Source organism: Colobus angolensis, unplaced genomic scaffold (genome assembly GCF_000951035.1).
Source record: "Colobus angolensis palliatus isolate OR3802 unplaced genomic scaffold, Cang.pa_1.0 Scaffold324, whole genome shotgun sequence".
NCBI classification, from domain to species: Eukaryota; Metazoa; Chordata; class Mammalia; order Primates; family Cercopithecidae; genus Colobus; species Colobus angolensis.
In genome coordinates, this window is record NW_012116533.1 from 1,817,395 (window position 1) to 1,837,038 (window position 19,644).

The window sequence follows — 19,644 nt, forward strand, 5'->3', positions numbered from 1 at the left end:
GCAACAGGAGCATTGAGCTCCCTAGTGAGTCCCCTGGCAGTATGTGAGAGTTCATTTCTCCAGTGCTCCACTCTTATGACTTTGACTGTGACATTGCCCATCTTCCAACCTGGAATTTCTCCATCTATAAAATGGAGGGAATGATATCTATGTCTGCAAAGGGCCTTCTGACTCAGATATGCCTTGAGCCTAAAGCAAGCCTGAGCTTCTTCCACAGAAGAGCCCCCATCCCTGGTACCCACTTCAGTCACTGAAGAAAGTCTCCTTTCTCTTCTCCCCCACATGCTCTCCTTACATGATTTTCCTTGGCATTCTGCCCCTGACCTTTTCCTTCTCTCTTTCTACGTATGTTCCCATGACTTCAGTTACCACTGTGTACTGATGACACCTACATCTCCATGCTCGCCCCCATCTTCTTCACTGAGTTCGTGACTCATGTAACAATGAAAATAATCAGCATTTGCTAAATTCCAGATACAATACTGTAATTACGGTATATTATCTCATCTGTCCAACAATATTGTGAATTAGGCAGTGCCACCCCATTTTATAGGTGAGTAGAACCAAGTTCAAGAGATGCTGAGACTTTCCCAAGGCCCCAAAGTTGATAAATGATGGGGCCAGGATTTGCAAACCTCTACCTGTTGAGCTCCACTGCCCACGCTCTTATCCATCACACTATATGTCCTAGAGTACAGGCAGCTGCTGAAGACCTATTTCCACTTGGATATTCCTCATACGCCTCAATGTCATGTCTAAACTTGGCCTCATCATTTCCCTTCTGTACCAATCTGCCTTTTCCTCTCTTCTCCATTGCAATAAATGGCACCATCAACCCAGTGATACCCCAGCCAGAACCCTGGGAGTCTTCCAAGATCCTTCCTCTCCCTTACCAACCCCCATCTCCCCAACAGTCTTCTCCAATCTTCTTCCACATCACGGTGATTTTTCCCCCACTCTCCTCCAACCTCGCTGCTGTTGCCTTCCAAGGCCATTGATCCTGTTCTCTTTTTGGGCTCCTGCAGCAATCTTCTTACCAGCCTCCCTGCCTCGACTCTGTCTGCTTGAGTCCATCCCCTGCACACCAGCCAGGGTGATCCTTTGCAAACACACATGCGATCACCCCACCTTACTGCTTCAAAACTTCTACTGCCTTCTGTGACTCCACAGCAGAGCTTAAAGCTGGCCACCCATGGGCTGAAATCCATCCAGAAGACATGTTTTGCTTGGTCCAAAATGTTCTTAAAACATTTTGAATTAGTCGCCAACATTGGAAAATCAGGAAATTTCACATAAAAGTTCATATATATTGGCTTCTCTTGCAAAAGTGAAAAAAACTGGTAACTCTGGGTCCACATCCCTTCAGGGCAGTGATTGGATGGAGCTGAATGGTGGTTGCCCTCTTTAGGAGGGGTGTGGGCTTTTCAGTTTGACAGTCTCCAGCATCCCCTAGCGTCTCTTAGGCCCTGGTCACACCCCTGCTTCCAATTGTCTGCCTAAGAGTTGGGACATTTGAGCTCGTGACCCTGGTGCATGGGATGAAGCCCAAAGCCCTCAGCATGGCTTCTCGGGTCCTATGTGTCCCAGCCTGGAGCAGACCAGCCCTGCCAACCTCTGAGTCTAGTACCTGCTAACTTCCCCATTACACTCTCCCCTGTGGTCCCGTGGAATTGTTATCCATAGTTCTCTGAATTGCCCCACTCTTGTCTGCCTCCCTGCAAGCTTATGCTTTGGAATTCCTAGGCCCCTCCTTAACACCTATTTGTCCTTCTGGGCTTTGCACCAATACTTGCTCTACCAAGAAGCATTCCTTGTGGCCCTGGCTGAGTTTTGTTTTCCCATAACAGGTGGCGCAGACCTCAGTCACCCCACCAGCTACCCTATGTTGTAGTTGTTGACTGTGAGTCTGCAATTGCACGGAACCTGCCTTCTTTATCTTCCTGTCCTCAAAGCTTTGCACAGGACTTGGAATACACAGGGTGCCTTATAACTGTTGAATGAATGGATGAATCAGTGAAAGACTGACTTGGGAAAATAATAGTCTAGGATGTGATGTCACCCCTAATTGCTTGGGATGGGGGTTCCAGGTCTTTCATTCTTCAGCATTCCCCACTCTGAGTTCCCACTCAGAGTGATACCCACAACATCGTATAAACCATGCCCCCATTCTCCAAGCTCTGGAATACATGCAGCCCTACTGGGATGGTACTTTTTAGCAATGATAGAGGTAAAATATATTATTTTTGGTATCCCTGGGGGAGAGTTGGCACATTCTTCAGTTATTTGAATGATAATGATGATAATGCCAGCATCCAACACTCACTGAGCACTTACATTGTATCAGACCCTGAACTAAGAGCTCTCAGTATATTGTTTCATTTATTCCTCCAACACTAAGAAGTAGGTAGTACTATTGTCCCCATTTTATAGGCAAGTAAACTGAGATACAAGGATTTTAAACAACTTTTCACATGGTCCGTAAGCGGTAGAGTCAAGATTTGAACTCAAATCTAACTTCAAAGTTAACATTCTCAATCACGACACCATACTTCCTCAATGACATTTCTCTTTAGAAACATGAGGAAATAAATACGGGAATGAAGGCTATATAATTATCTATACAGTAAGATTGCAAATATTAATTCAGAAAAGAAAGAAAAGAAAATCCTGAGGCATAGAGAAAATGACCAAAGAGACAAACTCGTGAAAATTTTCTTTAATGAGTACATACCACTTTTGTGATTAAAAAAAGTCCTCTCTTTGTAGTGACCCCGGAAACAAGTGGCAGGACAGAGGGCAGGAACGGGCTGGGTTGAGTACCCAGCTAATCAGCGGGGCTGTCTCTTGAGTAGTTGACACTGATCAGTAGAAGGAACAGTCATCAGGCAGCAGCTGTGACCTCAGTACCTGCACCCTCATGGTGCAAAGGTGAAGTGGGTCACTATTCCTGCCATCTCACCATCTCCCCTCTTCCTCCAGGTGCTTACACTCCAGAGCCCCTCAGCAGTTTCCGGTGGGCTCTTCTCTCAACGGGCCTCATGTTCTTTTATCACTTCAGCGTCTTGCAGATCCTCGGCCTGGTAAGTTTGGTTATATCCCCTTCTATCCCCTCTGTTTGCAGTTCTCCATAAATCTCGATAATCCTGGTTGGCGCTGGCGTATCACTTTGTTTTGAAAATACAAGATGCTAAAGGCCAGGATGTCAGATTGTTGTGTCTGGATTGCTGATTTATGATCTACAGCCTTGGCCTGTCCAAAGAGTTTTCTGAGTCTTTCAGTAATGACTGTTTCTTTCATCCCTGGGGAGGCAAGGATGCCTTTCACTCATGGCCACTTGGGTCGGAAACAATGAGCTGCAACTGGAAAGTGGTTTGTTGTGGACCCCATGGGGAGGCAGGACCCTAACCTTGGCCTGGGGGAGTCTTCTGACCTTGGGTCCATCCTGGGCCATTTCATAGGCCCTGAAGGCTGGGCTATTCCCTGAGCTTCATGGCCAGTGGAAGTGTGGTGTTGGGGAAATCCTGTGGCATTCTGGGGTGTTTAGAGCTTCCTGGAGTCATGAAGAATGGTTGGACTCAGTAGCTGAGTTATCCAGAGCCCAAAATTGCTGAGTGTAAGAGTGTATTTCAGTGGCAAAATGAGTAGGAAGAGCTCAGGGCTGGAGCTGGGAGTCAGGAGACCCAAGTTCAAGTCCTGGCTCTGCCACTGCTCTGAATGAGTCACCTCATCCTTGAGGGCAGAGAGTTCTCCACCTCTCTGTGACATGGTATAAAAGCCCCAACTTCCCTGAGAGGTGGTGAGGACTCGTCTTTAATGTGAACAGGCTTGAAGGGCTTTGGAAGGCAGGTGCCGCGACCGTCCTTGGGGCAGGTGTGGCATGTCTGGTTTTGTGTGCAAGCGGCAGTAATGTAGCATTAGCCATGTGGAGCCTCGCGTGACCTAGCCTGACTAGGGCGTGTAACCGATGTCCCCAACACCTTTGTAGAAGCAGTCACTTTCTCTTCCTCATTCTGGTGTATGGCTCTGCTCTGGTTTGCTGGGGGCATAGTCTGAGCTCCTTGCCAACAGTGTGAATGCTTCCCGCGCTCTCAGGAGGAAGCCATAGAAAGTTCACACCCTTACCACTCACTGCTCTCCACTGGGACCCAGATTCCAGGGGCATCAGTGTGCTCATGTCACTCTACATACCATGCTCAGGCAACGCCACCTACAAGGAGGGCAACCCTCACCCCATTCCTCAACGTAAACCCCCATCCATCTTTCATGAGTCCATTCAGGTACTACTTCTGTCATGAAATCTTCTCTGAGGACTCAGCCCCGATATTGTATGCTCCTCAGACCTCCTCATTGTGTATAAAGCTCGGTGAGCCCTGTCTGGTTTGGGGTCAGATGTAGTAAACCTTTGACCACCCCCACTTGATTGATTGCCAGTTACGTGGAGGCAGGGACCACGCTGTGGGTTGTACTTTTAGCCTGCAACACCTCTCCGGGGACTAGGCACATAGTAGATGCTCAGGAATGGCAACAAGTTCTGGGCCCAACCAGAAGGCAAGACCGTGAGCAAAACTGAACAGCTTTTCCACTGGACAGCCCTCCCCCATCACCTCCAGAGGCCTCTAGCCTTGACTCACTCAGAAAACCGAGGGGAGAGAAGAAATCCCTTTATAAACAGGTGGGGATTGGTCAATCCCTCCTTGTCTAGTCCCCCATTAGGTAGAGATGGCTGAACTGGCAGAAGCCAGAGAAAGCCTAAGGATGGTGAACGCTCACTCTACCTCCCTTGTCCCTGCAGGTCACCGAAGTGAATTTGAACAACATGCTGTGTCCGGCCATCTCAGACCCATTCTACGGCCCCTGGTATCGCATCTGGGCCTCGGGACACCAGACTCTCATGACCATGACCCACGGGAAGCTGGTCATCCTGTTCTCATACATGGCTGGGCCCTTGTGTAAATATCTGCTGGATTTGCTCCGGCTTCCAGCCAAGAAAATAGACTGAAGGTGCTTATTTTTTTTTTTTTTTTTTCTCCCTGAGGAAGCAAGTCGTGACTTGACTTGGAGAACACCCAGTTCTTGATGAAATCATGGGAGAGGGCAGTAGGATGTTTGGTGTATTTCTTTTTCCTCCTTTCTGTCCCTGTCTTCTACCACTCTTCCTTCCCCAGCTCCTCCCCCTAGGATGTCTCCTTGAGCCTGGGGTGTAGTGCTGGGAGCTGGATTTTCCTCCTTCCCTTTGGCTCTCTCTCTGCTCCTAGTGGCCTTACATGGGGAGACTGCAGTGAGCGGCTGTTTCACTCTGATTGTCGGTGCTTTAACAACAGCTGGTTGAGGAGAAAGGGAACAACAAGTAGTAGTAGTTCTTCTGGCATCGAAGCAATGAGATTGCGTTGTGTTTCATTTCTCCACTGCCAGGGACCTCCAGGCTTATGCTGGCGTCCCATTTAGTCTCCAGCACGGCTCTTACCCCAGGGGACTGAGGCCTTGTTTCTATACCAGCGGCAAGCCCAGAGCCGAGGGATTTCACAGCTCATAGTCAAGACAGAACCAGCCAGATTCTGGTCACTGGTGTCCCATGACTCAAAGTAAGCAGCCAACCAGCACTCCCTCCAGGATGCTGCCTGGGATGGGAGGTGAGAGCACCAAGCAGCCCAAGGGCTAGATTCCATTGAGAGGGTTGGAGACCTGTTGCAATGACAAATCCAAAGTGAAGAGGGTCAAGATATATGCAGTACTAGGCCGGACCCTGTGTGAATTCTGCCTGTGAGAGTTGAGAACTGATGCATATCCCAATCAGAAGTGAGCACAGAAAACTGTGATTTGAATCATACACTCTGTTTTAGGTAAATGCTGATAATAGATATGATTTTAATCTTGAGTGCCCCTTAAATGTGTTCCCTCTCCCTCCCTCCCCTTCCCCCTCTTTCCCTCACTCAGGCAGCTTCAGGGAAGAATGAGCTGGAATTGGCTGGTTGATTGGTTTTTGAGTTTGGAGAATCCTCGCATCAGGGCCCTTGCATCTTCCATTTCTGGAAGACCCTGTAGATCTGTGTCTTGGTTTTATAGGGAATGTCAGCATCCTGGGTTTGAGCAGCTATAGCTCTTGCCACTGTTGTTTCCCTAGGGCCAGGTTTCTTCAGTGTACCCAGACTCAGTGCTGAATCGTTTAATGTGGGGGACGTCACCTCCTCCTCATCCTGTCTACCCCAAAATCTTATGTCTAGATTGAAAGGGGGCTGCCAAGGAATTAGGTCCTCATGGGTAGAGGTTCAGGTGCTCCACAAGGAGAAACTTTTGTTGAATGACTTCAACTCAGTTATGCACAGACCTCAAGAAGGCAGGAAGTGGCTGGGCATTGCTGACTCTGCATTGACTTCCACTAGGAACAGATTTGCTTAAGAACAGAAAAGATCATTTGGTGACTTTGTCTGGTGAGCCTCCCTTCCCCTCTCCAACTCTAGGCAATGCAGTTGACCTAGGCCAGTTCCAGTATTTCCAGTATGACCACGTTTGACTTACATTGAGCTTCGGTGCCTCAGTGGTCATAATTTTAGCAAATGGACCTATAGGAAGCAACCCTGGGAGGGACGGTCCTTCTGCAGGGGCCTGCAGGCATTGAGGCTATCATTCCCCAGGGCCTGGGGAGCAGGAGGGGAGAGCACCAAGTGCTCTTACTCTCCTGAGCTCCTTTTGATGTGTGAGCTTTGTTTTTGCCCTCTTTGAAAGCAGGGCCAAACGTTTCTTAGTGCCTCTCACCCTAGAGTGGCCCTCCAGTGGAGGCGCTTCTTGAATGGCTGGATTGGCTCTGCCCACCGTCAAACTGCTACATGTAGGAATTGCTGGTGAGGAAATGCACAACGCCTCAGTGCCCCTTGGCCTCTTTACAAAAGGAGAAGTTGGAAGGGGATTGTGGGAGGAGCCCCTGGGGGCCTGGCCTGTCCTCCACCAGAACTTGGAGTTGCTGCCAGCAGAGGATCTGTGCCTCAGCTGAGAACTAGCTGCGGAATGTCATAGGGGTGTGCCTGTGTAGGCCCTCTCCTCCTCCTCGTTTCTGTGGCGTGGCACAGGTTGCCTGGTTGCTCGAGCTTTCCCCATGTTGGCATGCTTGCCTTCACTCTGTCTACAGCTTAGCACCCCATTCTGGAGGGCACTTTCTGGTGCTTGGAAGGAGAGAAGAAAGCAAAAGCCACATGCTTGGCATGGCCAAGCCAGAGACAGATCCACCTGTCAGGGGAAGGAAGAAGTAAAAGGGGCATGCAGGGCTTTCGGGGGCCAGATTGGCTCAGAAACATGTAGGTCAAAAGAACAGAGGGGGCCCAGTCTATAGGCTTCACAGGGAGCCATGGCCTATATTTGGGGCACTGGGGAGCAGCAGGCATCTGAACTGGTCTGGATCTCACTCTTATCTTGGGCCAAGCCAACGTGGAGAGAAGCAACCCAAGCAGACTCCTGGCAGCCTGCCTTACAGGGTAGCCCGCCTTATAGGGTAGCTCTCATATCTGCGCAGTGCCAGCCCTCTACTGCCCCAGCTTTGGTACAGGACTGAGGGAGAAGCCGGAGCTTGCACACCCAGTGGCCAGTGGGGCTGTCTTCCCAGCTCCTCCTCAGGGCTTTCCTGTCAGTGCCAAGCCAGTTCCCCAGCCAGGTTTCCATGTGTCATTTGCCAGCGTGTGGGAGCTCTGCGCGTGTGTGAGGGTGTTTGTAGAAGAGGGCAGTTTCCTTTCAGATGGCCTCAGGAAGGGAAAAGAGTGCTCCCTTCAGCCCCCAGGTAGCCTTGGCCAGGAATATGGGCCGAGGAGAACAGTCTGTGGAGCTGACCAACTTGCGGCATCCACTCGAAATAGCAGAGACTCAGTCACGCCTACTTCCGGTTCTCCTTGCCCTCAGTATTTGGTTTTGTACACCAAAGATGATCTGGCCCATCTTCCTCCCAGAGGCACAACAGTAATGCGTTCCTCTGTCAGCCTGTGAAGGCATGCAGGGTTCTGAAGCCACAGACTCAGTCTCCCCAAGTCAGCAATCTCTTTCTCTCTCTCTCCTCAAACTTCATCGCATTCATAGAAGCTGCTTGCAGGGTCGCCGGGCTAACCAGGGTGATCGACGAACTTTACCGTACAGTACCTCAGTCTAGCTGTCAGATCATCCCTTTTGCTGTAGCCTCTGTTGGGGTTTTTATATTTGTGATCATTGGTAATTCGGTGTCTTCTGAAGTGGGCACAGCTCCCCACAGAGAGCAAGTTGTCAGCAGGTCTCTGTGCACTGGTGTTGGGGCAGGGCAGTGCCCTGGGGGTGAGCGAGGTGGCTCAGGGCAGAAGGGCCCTGTTCCCCCCTCCCTCTGCCAAAAAGACTTCCTCGGATTTGTAGATGTTGACCCAGAGTCATCTGTCCCCTCCTGAAGAAAATTTTCTTGCTGGTTTCTACTGAAGGGGAGGTAGGGGAGGAGGAAAAAAGGACCATGTGTGATGCTGTTAGACAAGACACTGATGCTGATTATGGAGGGTCTCCTGCAGGCCCTTGTGGGCTCCTTGGCAAGGCCCCAGGCTGGGAAGGAGCTCCCCCCACGGCCCATCCTGCCCGCACTGTGGTGGGTAGAATCAATGACAGGGAGGCAGCCCTCCTATTGTGTATATGGAGTGGGCTGATTTGGGCTCAGGAAAACCTAGTCGCTTGTTGCTCTTGTCTGTGACATTTTTGTACACTGGTTTGCTACTTATGGCAAGAAACAGACAAAACCCCGTGAAAAACAAAACAAAACAAAAGTCATTTCAAACAGAGCTGTTGTTTTGAAAACTCTTTCTTTTGGTGTCCATTTTTGTGTTCTATTTTAAAGAATCTTTCATTTATATTGGTATTACTGTAGTGAAGAGAATACGATAGGCTGATCTGTAATGGTTTCTGCCAGGAGCTTAGCAAATGCCTCTGCCCCTCTTCCCCTACCCCTGGCCTTCCTCAGTTCCCAGCTGGGATTGCTATGCACTGGGCAGACCCCTCACTGTCTCCCCTGAACCCCCACACAGTGGCTTCCCTTAGAACCAGTCTTTATACTCTCCCTAAACAGCAGCGGGCCGAGGATTTTTGTCAGGCTGGTTCTTGAGTGCTCTGTGCCCCCACCAGTTTGCTCACCTCTTGGGGCATTTTGTAATATGTTTTCTCTGTCTTGTAAAACCTTTTGATTGTACCGACATGGTTTCTGCAGTCGCCTTTGGAAATAAATGGTCATTAAGTTGTGTACTTAGCATTCTGAATTTTAGTCTCAGGTGCTTCTGTTGTTGAAGATCCTTGAATGAAAAGGAACCCTCACCATGGGGCTTACTGTTATAATGTTTTTTAATTTACTGTTATTAAAAGATATATGAGAACCCAGGAGTCCTGGCCTTGCGTCCCAGAACACTCTCAGAAGGCCCTCTGCTTTGAAAAACAGACAAAAGGGGCCTCTGGCCCTCTGTGCTGTGGAAGACCCTCAAAGGACAGCTGGGCTGTCTCAGCACACCTTTGTCCTGGGAGCTGTGTGGCTGGTTGGCCTTGAATTCCCACACATTGCCTACTTCTGCCAGGGACCCAGCAGGCCATTTGCTCTTAGCAGAGGGCTTGTCTGCCAGGCACATTTGCTGGGCCCTCTGGGACCCAAAGTGCACTGGGCTAGGCTGGAGGACTGAGCTGGAGAAGGCAAACACATTCAGGCCCACTCAACCCAAATTTCCTGAGGGTCAGCTCTGCACCAGCACTTCTCAGCACAGTCCTGCACCCAGCGTGGGTTGGACCATGAACGAGATAGCCTTACCCTTTGGAAGCAGACCTGCTTTTCCAAGGCTACCTGCTGAGCAGCCCATGATGACTGTGATTGGCCCTTTTACACAGGACAGAAGCCCTGTTCAGGCTTTTGCCTGGGCTGCTGTTTCTAGAGGGGAGAGGTAGCCAGGTAGGGAGGGGTAGCAGAGCTGAAAGGCACAGGAAGAAAGGGGGCCAGATATGGCGAACGGGAAGGACAGAAAGGCTGGTGGAGAGGAGGTGAGGAGAGTTGGTTCGTGTTCTTCCCCTATGTGTTCTTTTTCAGGAAGAGAGCTAAAAAAGACAGTGACCTAAGCCATTGCCATCCCTACCCTGGGCAGTCTTTGTACAGCTAGCCAGACCTGGCAGCCAGTGCAGGTGGATCTCATTTGCCAGTGGTTGGGCACCCAGGCTATGAATGAGGCAGGGACTTGCAATCGTGGACTAGAAGATTAGCAGCCTGGAAAAGTCACTTAGCTTGCTGCCTCAGGTTCTTTATCAGCAAAGTAGTAGCTCCAACTGCTTGCCAGGCATGGAGCTAAATCCCTCCCGTTACCTCTTAGAATCCCCATCAAAGTACAATGAGCTGACTGGCAATGCTGTCCTTGTATGGTAGGGAGAAACTGAGAACATGGAGGCTCACTCAGAAATGGAGGAGCTGGAATTGGAAACTGGTTTTGTTAGACCCCAAAACTCACATGCTCTCCACTCCCCACCAGCTTCCACTGCCTTTCCAGTGTGCTGGCATTGCTGGGTAGACCCTTGCCCGGGGACCCCCGGTCCTTATAGAAGTGGAAAGAGAGCCGGGCAGTGGTGTGGAAGATGAGAGAGAAAGGGGAGGCCCACAAGTGCAGAAAGCAGAGGAATCATGGCCTGTCAGCAGCAGCCTCAAAGCAGAGCTGAAAGGCACAGGAAGAAAGGGGGCCAGGCGAAGGGGAAGGATGGAAAGAAGAGGCTGGTGGAGAGGAGGTGAGGAGAGTTGGTTCGTGTCCTTTCCCCATGTGTTCCTTTTTAGGAAGAGAGCTAAAAAAGACAGTGACACAGGCCACTGCCATCGCTACCCTGGGCAGTGCATCTGCCCTACCACCATGCCCATCCCCACTGTAGTCTGTATTCCCTCCTGCAGGCCACAGTCTTTTCAAATGCAAATCTGCATCACTTCCCTGGGCCCCTCGCTCTAGAATATAAAGCCCAGGCTCTTTCATGTAACACACAAGCCCTGGGCTCTGTAAGCATCTTCAGCCACATCTCCTCCACCCCACACTCCCAAAAGAAGCATGCACAGAGACCCTTCACTCCAGTGGGATCGTACTCCCCTTTGGCATGCCGCCATTTCCCAGGTCCTTGCCATTTGTTTCCTTTGTGCTGTTTTCTCAGCTCCCCACTCTCCCGTTTCATCCTAAGGCCTCCACACGAAGGTTAGCTCCTCTTTGCAGTCTTCCCCCAGCCCCAGGCTACGTTAGGTGCTGGTCCACTTTGCTCCTACAGCACCTGGTACTAACTCTGGCCACCATTTGCCCCCCCTTACATGATTCATTACTGGTCTCGCTCCCTCTGTAGACGTTAAGCTCCTTGAGGGCCAGGTGGGATCTGATTCATCCTCCAGCCCCTGGTACAGGACCCATTCCATAAGAAAGTGCTCAGTGAACAAGGATCTTCCAGCTGAGTGCTAAAATATGGTAGGGGGCACCACTGTTCTTTGATGGAGAACCCTAGGCTTCATAAGCCATGCCCATCCCATGAATTCTCCTGGATGGGGCTGGGATGCCTTTGTTTGCCCAGGCACCTCAAGCTCCTTGCCGAGGGGCCCCATCCTGCTTCTCTCTGCAGGGCTCTGTATAGTTGGTGTCCTGGATAAGGAGGCAGTATTGTGAGGGAAAAGCTCTAAGACCAACGGCAACTGTTCCACCTGACTCTTCCCTGGACCTCTGGGCAAGGTGTCCAACTGCTTTTCCATATCCTCCATAGCTGTTCTTCACCACCAGGGTCACCCCTTCCTTCCCTGGAGGCACACAGAGTTGGTGTTTGCATGGCAAAAGCCCCACCAGCCCATGGAATGTGTCATCCACCCCCGATGGGTAGGGAGCAGCTTGAGATGGTTACAGCCTGATTCCCCCAATGAGCTTTTGCCTTGTCCTGGTTTGCCAATGCCAGTGGAGGGACAGAAATACACAGATGTCAGTCTGACAAATGCAGTGATTTAATCAAAGGATGTGTGCTTTGCTAACCTTGGCAACAGGCAAGGCCAACGTAGTCGAAAGTCAGGGACTCTGTTACTGCCTGAACTCACCCTCCCCACAGTCAGCACTCTGCCCAGCATCCGAATTGCACACCTGGGATGTCTGAGCTGTTGGGCAAAGGGGTTTAAGAGCCAGGGAGGCAGTAGGGAGAGGCTTCTCCTGTGGCTAATGGATGCCCTCCACAGCTGACTTCTTAACTTTCAATAACTCCTGCATCCCAACCAGCCAGTAATCTCTGCATTTCACACCGAGGCAGGTCTTTGCAATGGGGGTGGATGCTTCCTTGACACATCGCTGCTAGGAAACAGGGCCAGTAGCATGAGTCACAGAGCTGTTCTCCTGTCCAACAACCTATTCTCAGCCCCACCACTGCTCCAGCCAGCAGGCCTCTCTGCTCCCTTCCACATTTCCCCTCTCCATCCAAGGGGCTTGCCCAGGTGATGCCAACCTGCCATTGCTGTCCCTTCGCTATACTCAGGAGGCTCATGCTTTTTGGTCTTGCATTTTTAGAAAGCCCTTGGGCTCGCTAGTATTCTGCCCCCTGAGAACAGAGGGACCTTCCTGTGCATTCCAAGACATACACTCAGATTTCTAGCATGTCGGAGCTAATAAGATACCTCTAGTACAGTGGATTGTCGATTTTGTTGCACATTTATCACCTGGGGAGCTTTAAAAATCTCAGTGCCCAGGCCTCACCCAAGCTTATAATTCAAAGCAAACTTCTTTTGCTTTCAAGTCTCCAGGCAGGTTCTGAGTCATCTCTTTGACCTGACCATCTATAGCAGTGCCTTTTAAAAAAATGAAATATTTAAGATATACCAAAGGTATGAAGAATAGTAACTGAATCCAGCTTAAAAAAAGAACATTACCAATACAGTTGAAGCCCCCTTGCTCCAGAGGTTTACAGAATCTTCCTCAGCACCTCAGGGATGCTGGGAGAAGTCACCTCAGGCAGCAGGTGATGCATGGGAGTAGAGGAGTGGGTGGTGCTCTGGCCTCTCCCCTGGCTTCACCCAGAACAGCTCCAATTTTATTCTGTTTTGTATATTGAGGTTTTGTAAATAACTTTGTTGGGAAAAGGACCTAAAAGTTACTTATTTACAAGCTCAGTAGCTCAGTAGTTATATCTCTATCCTTTGCCTTAATGATAGTTGTTGTCCTGTAGTAGTCAAACCAGCATTGTAACAGGACTGAGCAGGCAGGGCCTGCTGTCCCAGTTCTTCCCTTTCAGGTCCCGAGTGCCCTTGGCAAAGTCATACCTTTCCTGAACTCCATTTGTAAAATAGTAATAAATACCCTTGTCTAGCTTACCCCACAGGACATCTGTGAGGAATCCAGTGAGATCAATGGGTGTGAGAGGGCTCTATAAAGTTCTGTCCAGTGGAAGGTGTTCCTATTTCCAGACAGTTTGGTTACTATGCTTGTTCTTAGAGCACAGAGGTTAGCTGGGGTTTTGACTGCACTCATACCCAATCTGCCTTAATGTGCCCTGTGTGGTTGTGGTCTGTGGTGTGTTTGTGAGTGGGTGTTTGTGTGTAGGACAGGTGATACCTCAGTTTATTTCATGGACTCTAAGACACGTTTTTTTTTTTTGCATTTTAACATCATTAAAATTGGAATGCATCTTAAAATCAGTGGCATGACAGTTTAATCAGCAACTTTCTTCTTTTTCAGCAGTATATAAAATAACAGACATCTTATAATCTAAGGCATATTAGAGTCAATGAAATACTGTAATTGTTAACTTAGATTCCTCTTCCTCTTCCCCCATGAAAGTCACCTTCTTGCTAGAGAAAACCCTTTTGGAAAAATATACAGACTTTTAGCTTCAGCCTCATTCTAACACTCCTCTTTTTCTTCCCTGCCAGCATCCACCCAGGCCAGGCAAGCTTTCTGCTTCTTGACCAGAAGGGGACCCACTTTGTTGAGCTCTCTCTTGAGACAGATGGTTTGTGGGACATGAGAGGGAAGAGGCAGAGTATACCTGCATAAGGAAGCCCCCTGTGCCAAATGACAGGGAAGGAGTCAGACAAGCTAGGCCACCCAGCCCCAATAGCTCTGATTTCTTTCTTTCCCCAACAGCAGCCTGGCCAGACAACCCAGCCTGCTTCCCTGGGGAACTCCTAGGGCTAGTCATTGCCAGAGGTGAGGTAAGCTGGCAGAAGTAGGGGTGGGGTGTGAAGCCCAACGTGTCCTGAACTCCCTGGGTTGATGTGAGTGGCTGTCTGGCCCATGCAGAAGAACACACTGATTTCCCTACCTCCTCCAACAAGGTCGAAGAAGAGTCAGGTAGTAAGCCTTTCAAGGAAAAGCAGCACTTTGTCCTAGGGCACCCTGAGCCATGGGCATTTCACTGCAGTTAGGAATTGCCACCAACATCCCCTCAGTCCTGGCAGTCACTCAAATTAAACTCTGCCCTTGTAACCTTTAGGCCATCCTCTTCCAGAAGGGAAGAGGAGTGTCTGCATAGTGAGATCTAGGGATACTTGGTCACAGGAAGCCGCTTTTGGACATTTCTCCCCCAGAGAGCTTAGCAAGACATGATCAGCCTGGATTACAGCTGCCCTCACGTAACTGGGTTAAAGTGTTGGCCTACTTAGGCCCCTCCTGCAGTGGCCTCCTTCAAAGCTGATGAGGCCGATTAGGGGGCTATTTCTGAGATCTCGTCATGTACCCAGAAGCCTGAGGGCGGTCCTCCCCTGACTAGAAAGACAATGACTAAGGCTGGACAGCCAAGGGCAGAGTGAGATTTGCCCATAGGAGAGCATTGCCGTCAGAACTCATGCATTCTTGTAAAAGAACCAAATAATATCAAGGCTGAGTCCCTGGATTTTGAACTTCAAAAAACAAACCAACCAATCAGTTTTCAGGGATAGGCCTAGTCCTACACCTTTGCCGTCTTCAGAGCTAAAGAGAGATAGCAGATCGCCAAAATAAAATCTTCAATTATAGTTGTAGTCACTAGCCTCCACTCAGTAGGTTCTGTGCATTTGAGATTGTTAACTAACCTCTGAGCCTCAGTTTGCTCATCTACAAAATGGCAATAATGATAGCATCTACTTCATAGGCTATCGTGAGGATTAAAAAGAAAAGGCACATAAGGCACTTGGCACAGTACCTGGCAGCACATTCGTTAGATACCACCACTACCATCACCACAACCATTACCACCACCATTGTCACCATCATCATCCTCATCAAGACAACAGTGAACGGGAAAAGCTCAGTCTCTGGAGCCTGACAAACTTGGCTTGAATCCTGACTTTGCCACTTCATAGTTAGGTGGCCTCAGATAAGTGACAACTTCCTTGAACTTGATTCTTATTCTGTCAAATGGGAAACTCATAAGGCTATTGAAAAGTGTATAACATGGTTCTCCACAGTAAGCACTCAATAAATGTTAGCTATTATAATTATTAAAAAGGAGTGGTCAAGGTCAGTGGTTGCCAGGTGTTAGGAGGATACGGAGATGAATGGGCTAAGCACAGAGGATTTCTAGGGCAATGAGACTACTATTCTGTATAATACTATAATGGCGGATACATTTCATTATGTAGTTGTCAAAACTCATAGAATATACAATACCAAAAGTGAACCCTAATGTAAACTTTGGACTTTGGATGATAATGATGTATCGCTGTAGGTTCATCAGTTGTAACAAATGTGCCACTCTGATGCAGGATGTTGATAGTGGGGTAGGCTGTGTGTGTGGTGGGTATATAGGAAATATAGGGGAACCCTGTATACATTTTGCTCAATTTTGCTATGAACCTAAAACTTCTCTGAAAAATAAAATCTATTTAAAATGAAAAGAAAAAAATGGGAGCAATCATGCTAGATTGTTACAAACTTAGGATGTTACCTATAATCCCCATGATAACCACTAAGAAAATAACTAAAATAGAAGAGGAAGTGAAGTGGGAATCAAAGTGGATATTACCAAAAAAATACATCAAACACAAAAGAACGCAGTATAGGAGGAACTGAGGAACAAAAAAAAGATATATAGCACAATGGCACAAGTCCTTTATTATCAGTAATCACGTTGAATGTAAATGGATTAAGCTCACCAATTAAAAGACAGACACTGGCAGAATGGATTAAAAAACAACATGATCCAATTATATGCTACTGACAAGACACTCGGTTTAGACCTAAAGATACAGGGGTTGAAAGTGAAAGGATTAAAATAGATACTCTATCCAAATGGTAACCACAAGAGAGCTGAGATGGTTACACTAATATTAGACAAAATAGAGTTTAACTAAAAAATTGTCATAAAAATGAAGAAGGAAATTTTTACTGATAAAGGGTTAATTCATAAAGAAGATATAACAATGATAAACAAGTATGCACCAAACAACAGAGCTCCAAAATATGTGAAGTGAACACTGATGGAATTAAAAACAAATAGTAGACAGTTCTACAATAATATTTGGAGACCTCTGTATGCCACATTAAATAATGGATTGAACCAACTAGACAGAAGATCAGTAAGGAAATAGTTTCAACAACACTATAAACCAACTAGATCCAATAAACATACAGAACACTATATCCCACAACAGCACAATACACATTCTTCTCAAATATACATGGGATATTCTCCAGGTTAGAGCATATATTAGGCCATAAAACAATTATTTTAAAACATTTTAAAATGCTGGAATTACACAAAGTATGTTTGATCAAATGGAGCAAAGCTAGAAATCAATAATGAGAAAAACTGGAGATTTTGCAAATATGTGGAAATTAAGAACATACTCTTAAAGAACCAGTGAGTCAAAAAAGAAATCACTAGGGGAATTAGAAAATGCTTTTAGATGAATGAGAATGAAAATATAACATACAACAACTTATGGGATACAGTGAAAGCAGTGACCAGAGGGAAATTTATAGCCATAAACACGTACATTAAAAAAGAAAGATCTGAAACCAATACTCTAACTTTACACCTTAAGGAACTAGAAAAAGAAAAGCAAACGAAACCTAAAGCCAGCAGAGGGAATGAAATAATAAAGATTATAGCAGAGATAAATGAAATAGATAATAGAAGAAAAAGAGTCAATGAAACCAATAGTTGGTTGTTTGAAAGGATAACCAACCATAACCAAGTGGGATTTATTCCAGGAATTTAAGGGTGGTTTGATGTAAGAAAATCAACCAATGTAGTACACCACAGTAATAGAACAAAGTGGGGGGGGGGAGGGAAACGTGATCATCTCAATATATGCAGAAAAACCATTTGACAAAAGTTAATACTCTTTCATAATAAAACACTCAGCAAACTAGGAGTAGAAGGCAAATGCCTTAACATGATAAAGGGGCATTTATGAAAAACCCACAACTAACATCATACCTAATAGACAGAGACTGAAAGCTTTCTCCTAAGATCAGGAACAAGACCAGGATGTTTATGTTTACTTCCGCTATTCAACATAGTATTGAAAATCCTAGGCAGAGCAGTTAAGCAAGAGAAAGAAATAAAAGGCATCCAAATTGGAAAGGAAGAAGTAAAACTATCTCTGTTTGCAGATAATATGACTATATTCCCATAGAATACACATACCAACAACTACTAGAGCCAATAAATGATTTCAGCAAAGTTGTAGTGTATAAGATCAACACACAAAATCAGTTATGTTTCTAAATGCCAGTAATAAACAGTCTGAAAATAAAATGAAGAAAAGCAATCTCCTTTATAATAGCATCCAAAATAACAAAATACCTAGTAATACATTTAACCAAGGAGGTAAATGACTTGTACACTGAAAACTAGAAAATACTGCTGGAAGAAATTTTAAAACATCTAAATAAATGGAAAGACATCCTGTGTTCATGTACTAGACAAAATATCCAAATGGCAATAGTCTCCAAAGCCATCTACACGTTTCAGTGCAATCCCTATCATGTGTCTTCTTTTTTTTTTTTTTTTTTTTTTGGCAACAATGGAAAAGCCAATCTTCAAATTCATAAGGGAACTCAAGGAGCCTTGGACAGCCAAAACAGTACTGAGAAAGAAAACCAAAGTAGGATTACACTTTCTGATCTCAAAACTCACTGCAAAACTACAGTAATCAAAACAGTGTAATACTGGCATAAAGGTGGACATACAGACCAATGGAATAAGATAGAGAAATAATAGAAATGAATGCAGACCTCTATGGTCAACTGATTTTCAACAAGGATTCCAAGAACATTCAATGGGGGAAAGAATAGTATTAACAAATAGTGTTGAGACAACTGGATAACCACATGCAAAAGAATGAAGTTGGACTGCTACCACACATCACATACAAAATAGCTCAAAGTAAGTCGAAGACCTAAATATAAGGAATAAAACTATACAACTAATAGAAGCAAACATAGCAGTAAATCTTCATGATCTCAGATTTGGCAGTGGATTCTTAGATTTGACACCAAAAACATTAGCAACAATAGAAAAAAAATAGGTAAGTTGGACTTCATAAACGTGAAAAACTTTTGTCCGTCAAAGGATATTATCAAGAATATGAAAAAGACAAACTACAGAGTGAGAGAAAATATTTGCAAATCATATATCTGATAATGGTTTAATATCCTGAATATATGAAGAACTCTTACAATTCAACAATAAAAAGTGAAACAATCAGCCGGGCGCAGTGGCTCACACCTGTAATCTCAGCAGTTTGGGAGGCCGAGGTGGGCAGATCACGAGGTCAAGAGATCAAGACCATCCTGGCCAACATGGTGAAACCCTGTCTCTACTAAAAATACAAAAACTAGTTGGGCGTGGTGTTGTGCGCCTGTAGCCCCAGCTACTCGGGAGGCTGAGGCAGGAGAATCGCTCAAACCGGGAGATGGTGGTTGCAGTGAGCCGAGATTGTGCCACTGCACTCCAGCCTGTCTCAAAAAATAATAATAAAAGTCAAACAGTCTGATTAAAAACTGGGCAAAGTACTAGAATGGACATTTTTCCAAAGAAAATATACTAATAGCCAATAAGCACATGAAAAAGTGTTCAATATCAATGATCTTTAAGGAAATACAAATCAAAACCATAATGAGATGCCACTTCATATCCACTAAGATGGCTTAAATCAAAAAAAGAAAAGTAATGATAGTGAGGATGAGAAATAGGAACCTATATACATTGCTTCTGGGAACATAAAATGGTACAGCCACTTTGGAAAATGGTTTGGTGGTTCCTCAAAAAGTTAAAGGTAGGCTGGGTGCGGTGGCTTATGCCTGTAATCTCAGCACTTTGGGAGGCTGAGGCAGATGGATCACTTGAGGTCGGGAGTTCAAGACCAGCTGACCAACATGGTAAAACCTCATTTCTACTGAAAATACAAAATGAGCCGGGCGTGGTGGCACATGCCTGTAATCTCAGCTACTCAGGAAGCTGAGGCAGAAGAATCACTTGAACCCAGGAAGTGGAGGTTGCAATGAGCCAAGATCGTGCCATTGCACTCCAGCCTGGGCAACAAGAGTGAAACTCCATTGCAAAATAAATAAATAAATAAATAAGTTAACGATAGAATAACCACATGACTTGGTAATTCTCCACTCCCAAGCATATATCCAAATGAAATGAAAACATGTTCACATAGAAACTTGTACACAAATGTTTATATAGCATTGGTCCTAAGAGCCAAAA

The 19,644-nt window shown here is 46.5% G+C and overlaps 2 protein-coding genes across 4 annotated transcripts in view; both read left to right on the forward strand.

Moving 5' to 3' along the window:
• Nucleotides 1-5,097, forward strand: part of TMEM164 (transmembrane protein 164) — a 181,695-nt gene extending 176,598 nt beyond the window's left edge. For all 3 annotated transcript variants that reach the window (XM_011951675.1, XM_011951673.1, XM_011951676.1), the window contains 2 exons: nt 2,980-3,080; nt 4,793-5,097. In XM_011951675.1, coding sequence (XP_011807065.1) covers nt 2,980-3,080; nt 4,793-4,999 — 308 coding nt within the window. In that variant the 3' untranslated portion in view covers nt 5,000-5,097. The remainder of the gene's footprint in view (nt 1-2,979; nt 3,081-4,792) is intronic.
• A 1,690-nt stretch (nt 5,098-6,787) lies between these two features.
• On the forward strand, nt 6,788-9,356 carry LOC105518635. Its single transcript, XM_011951698.1, has 2 exons — nt 6,788-6,839; nt 7,505-9,356. Exons 1-2 carry the CDS (start codon nt 6,788-6,790, stop codon nt 7,966-7,968), a joined length of 516 nt encoding a protein of 171 aa, XP_011807088.1. The 3' UTR covers nt 7,969-9,356.
• The last annotated feature ends 10,288 nt before the right edge of the window (nt 9,357-19,644 follow it).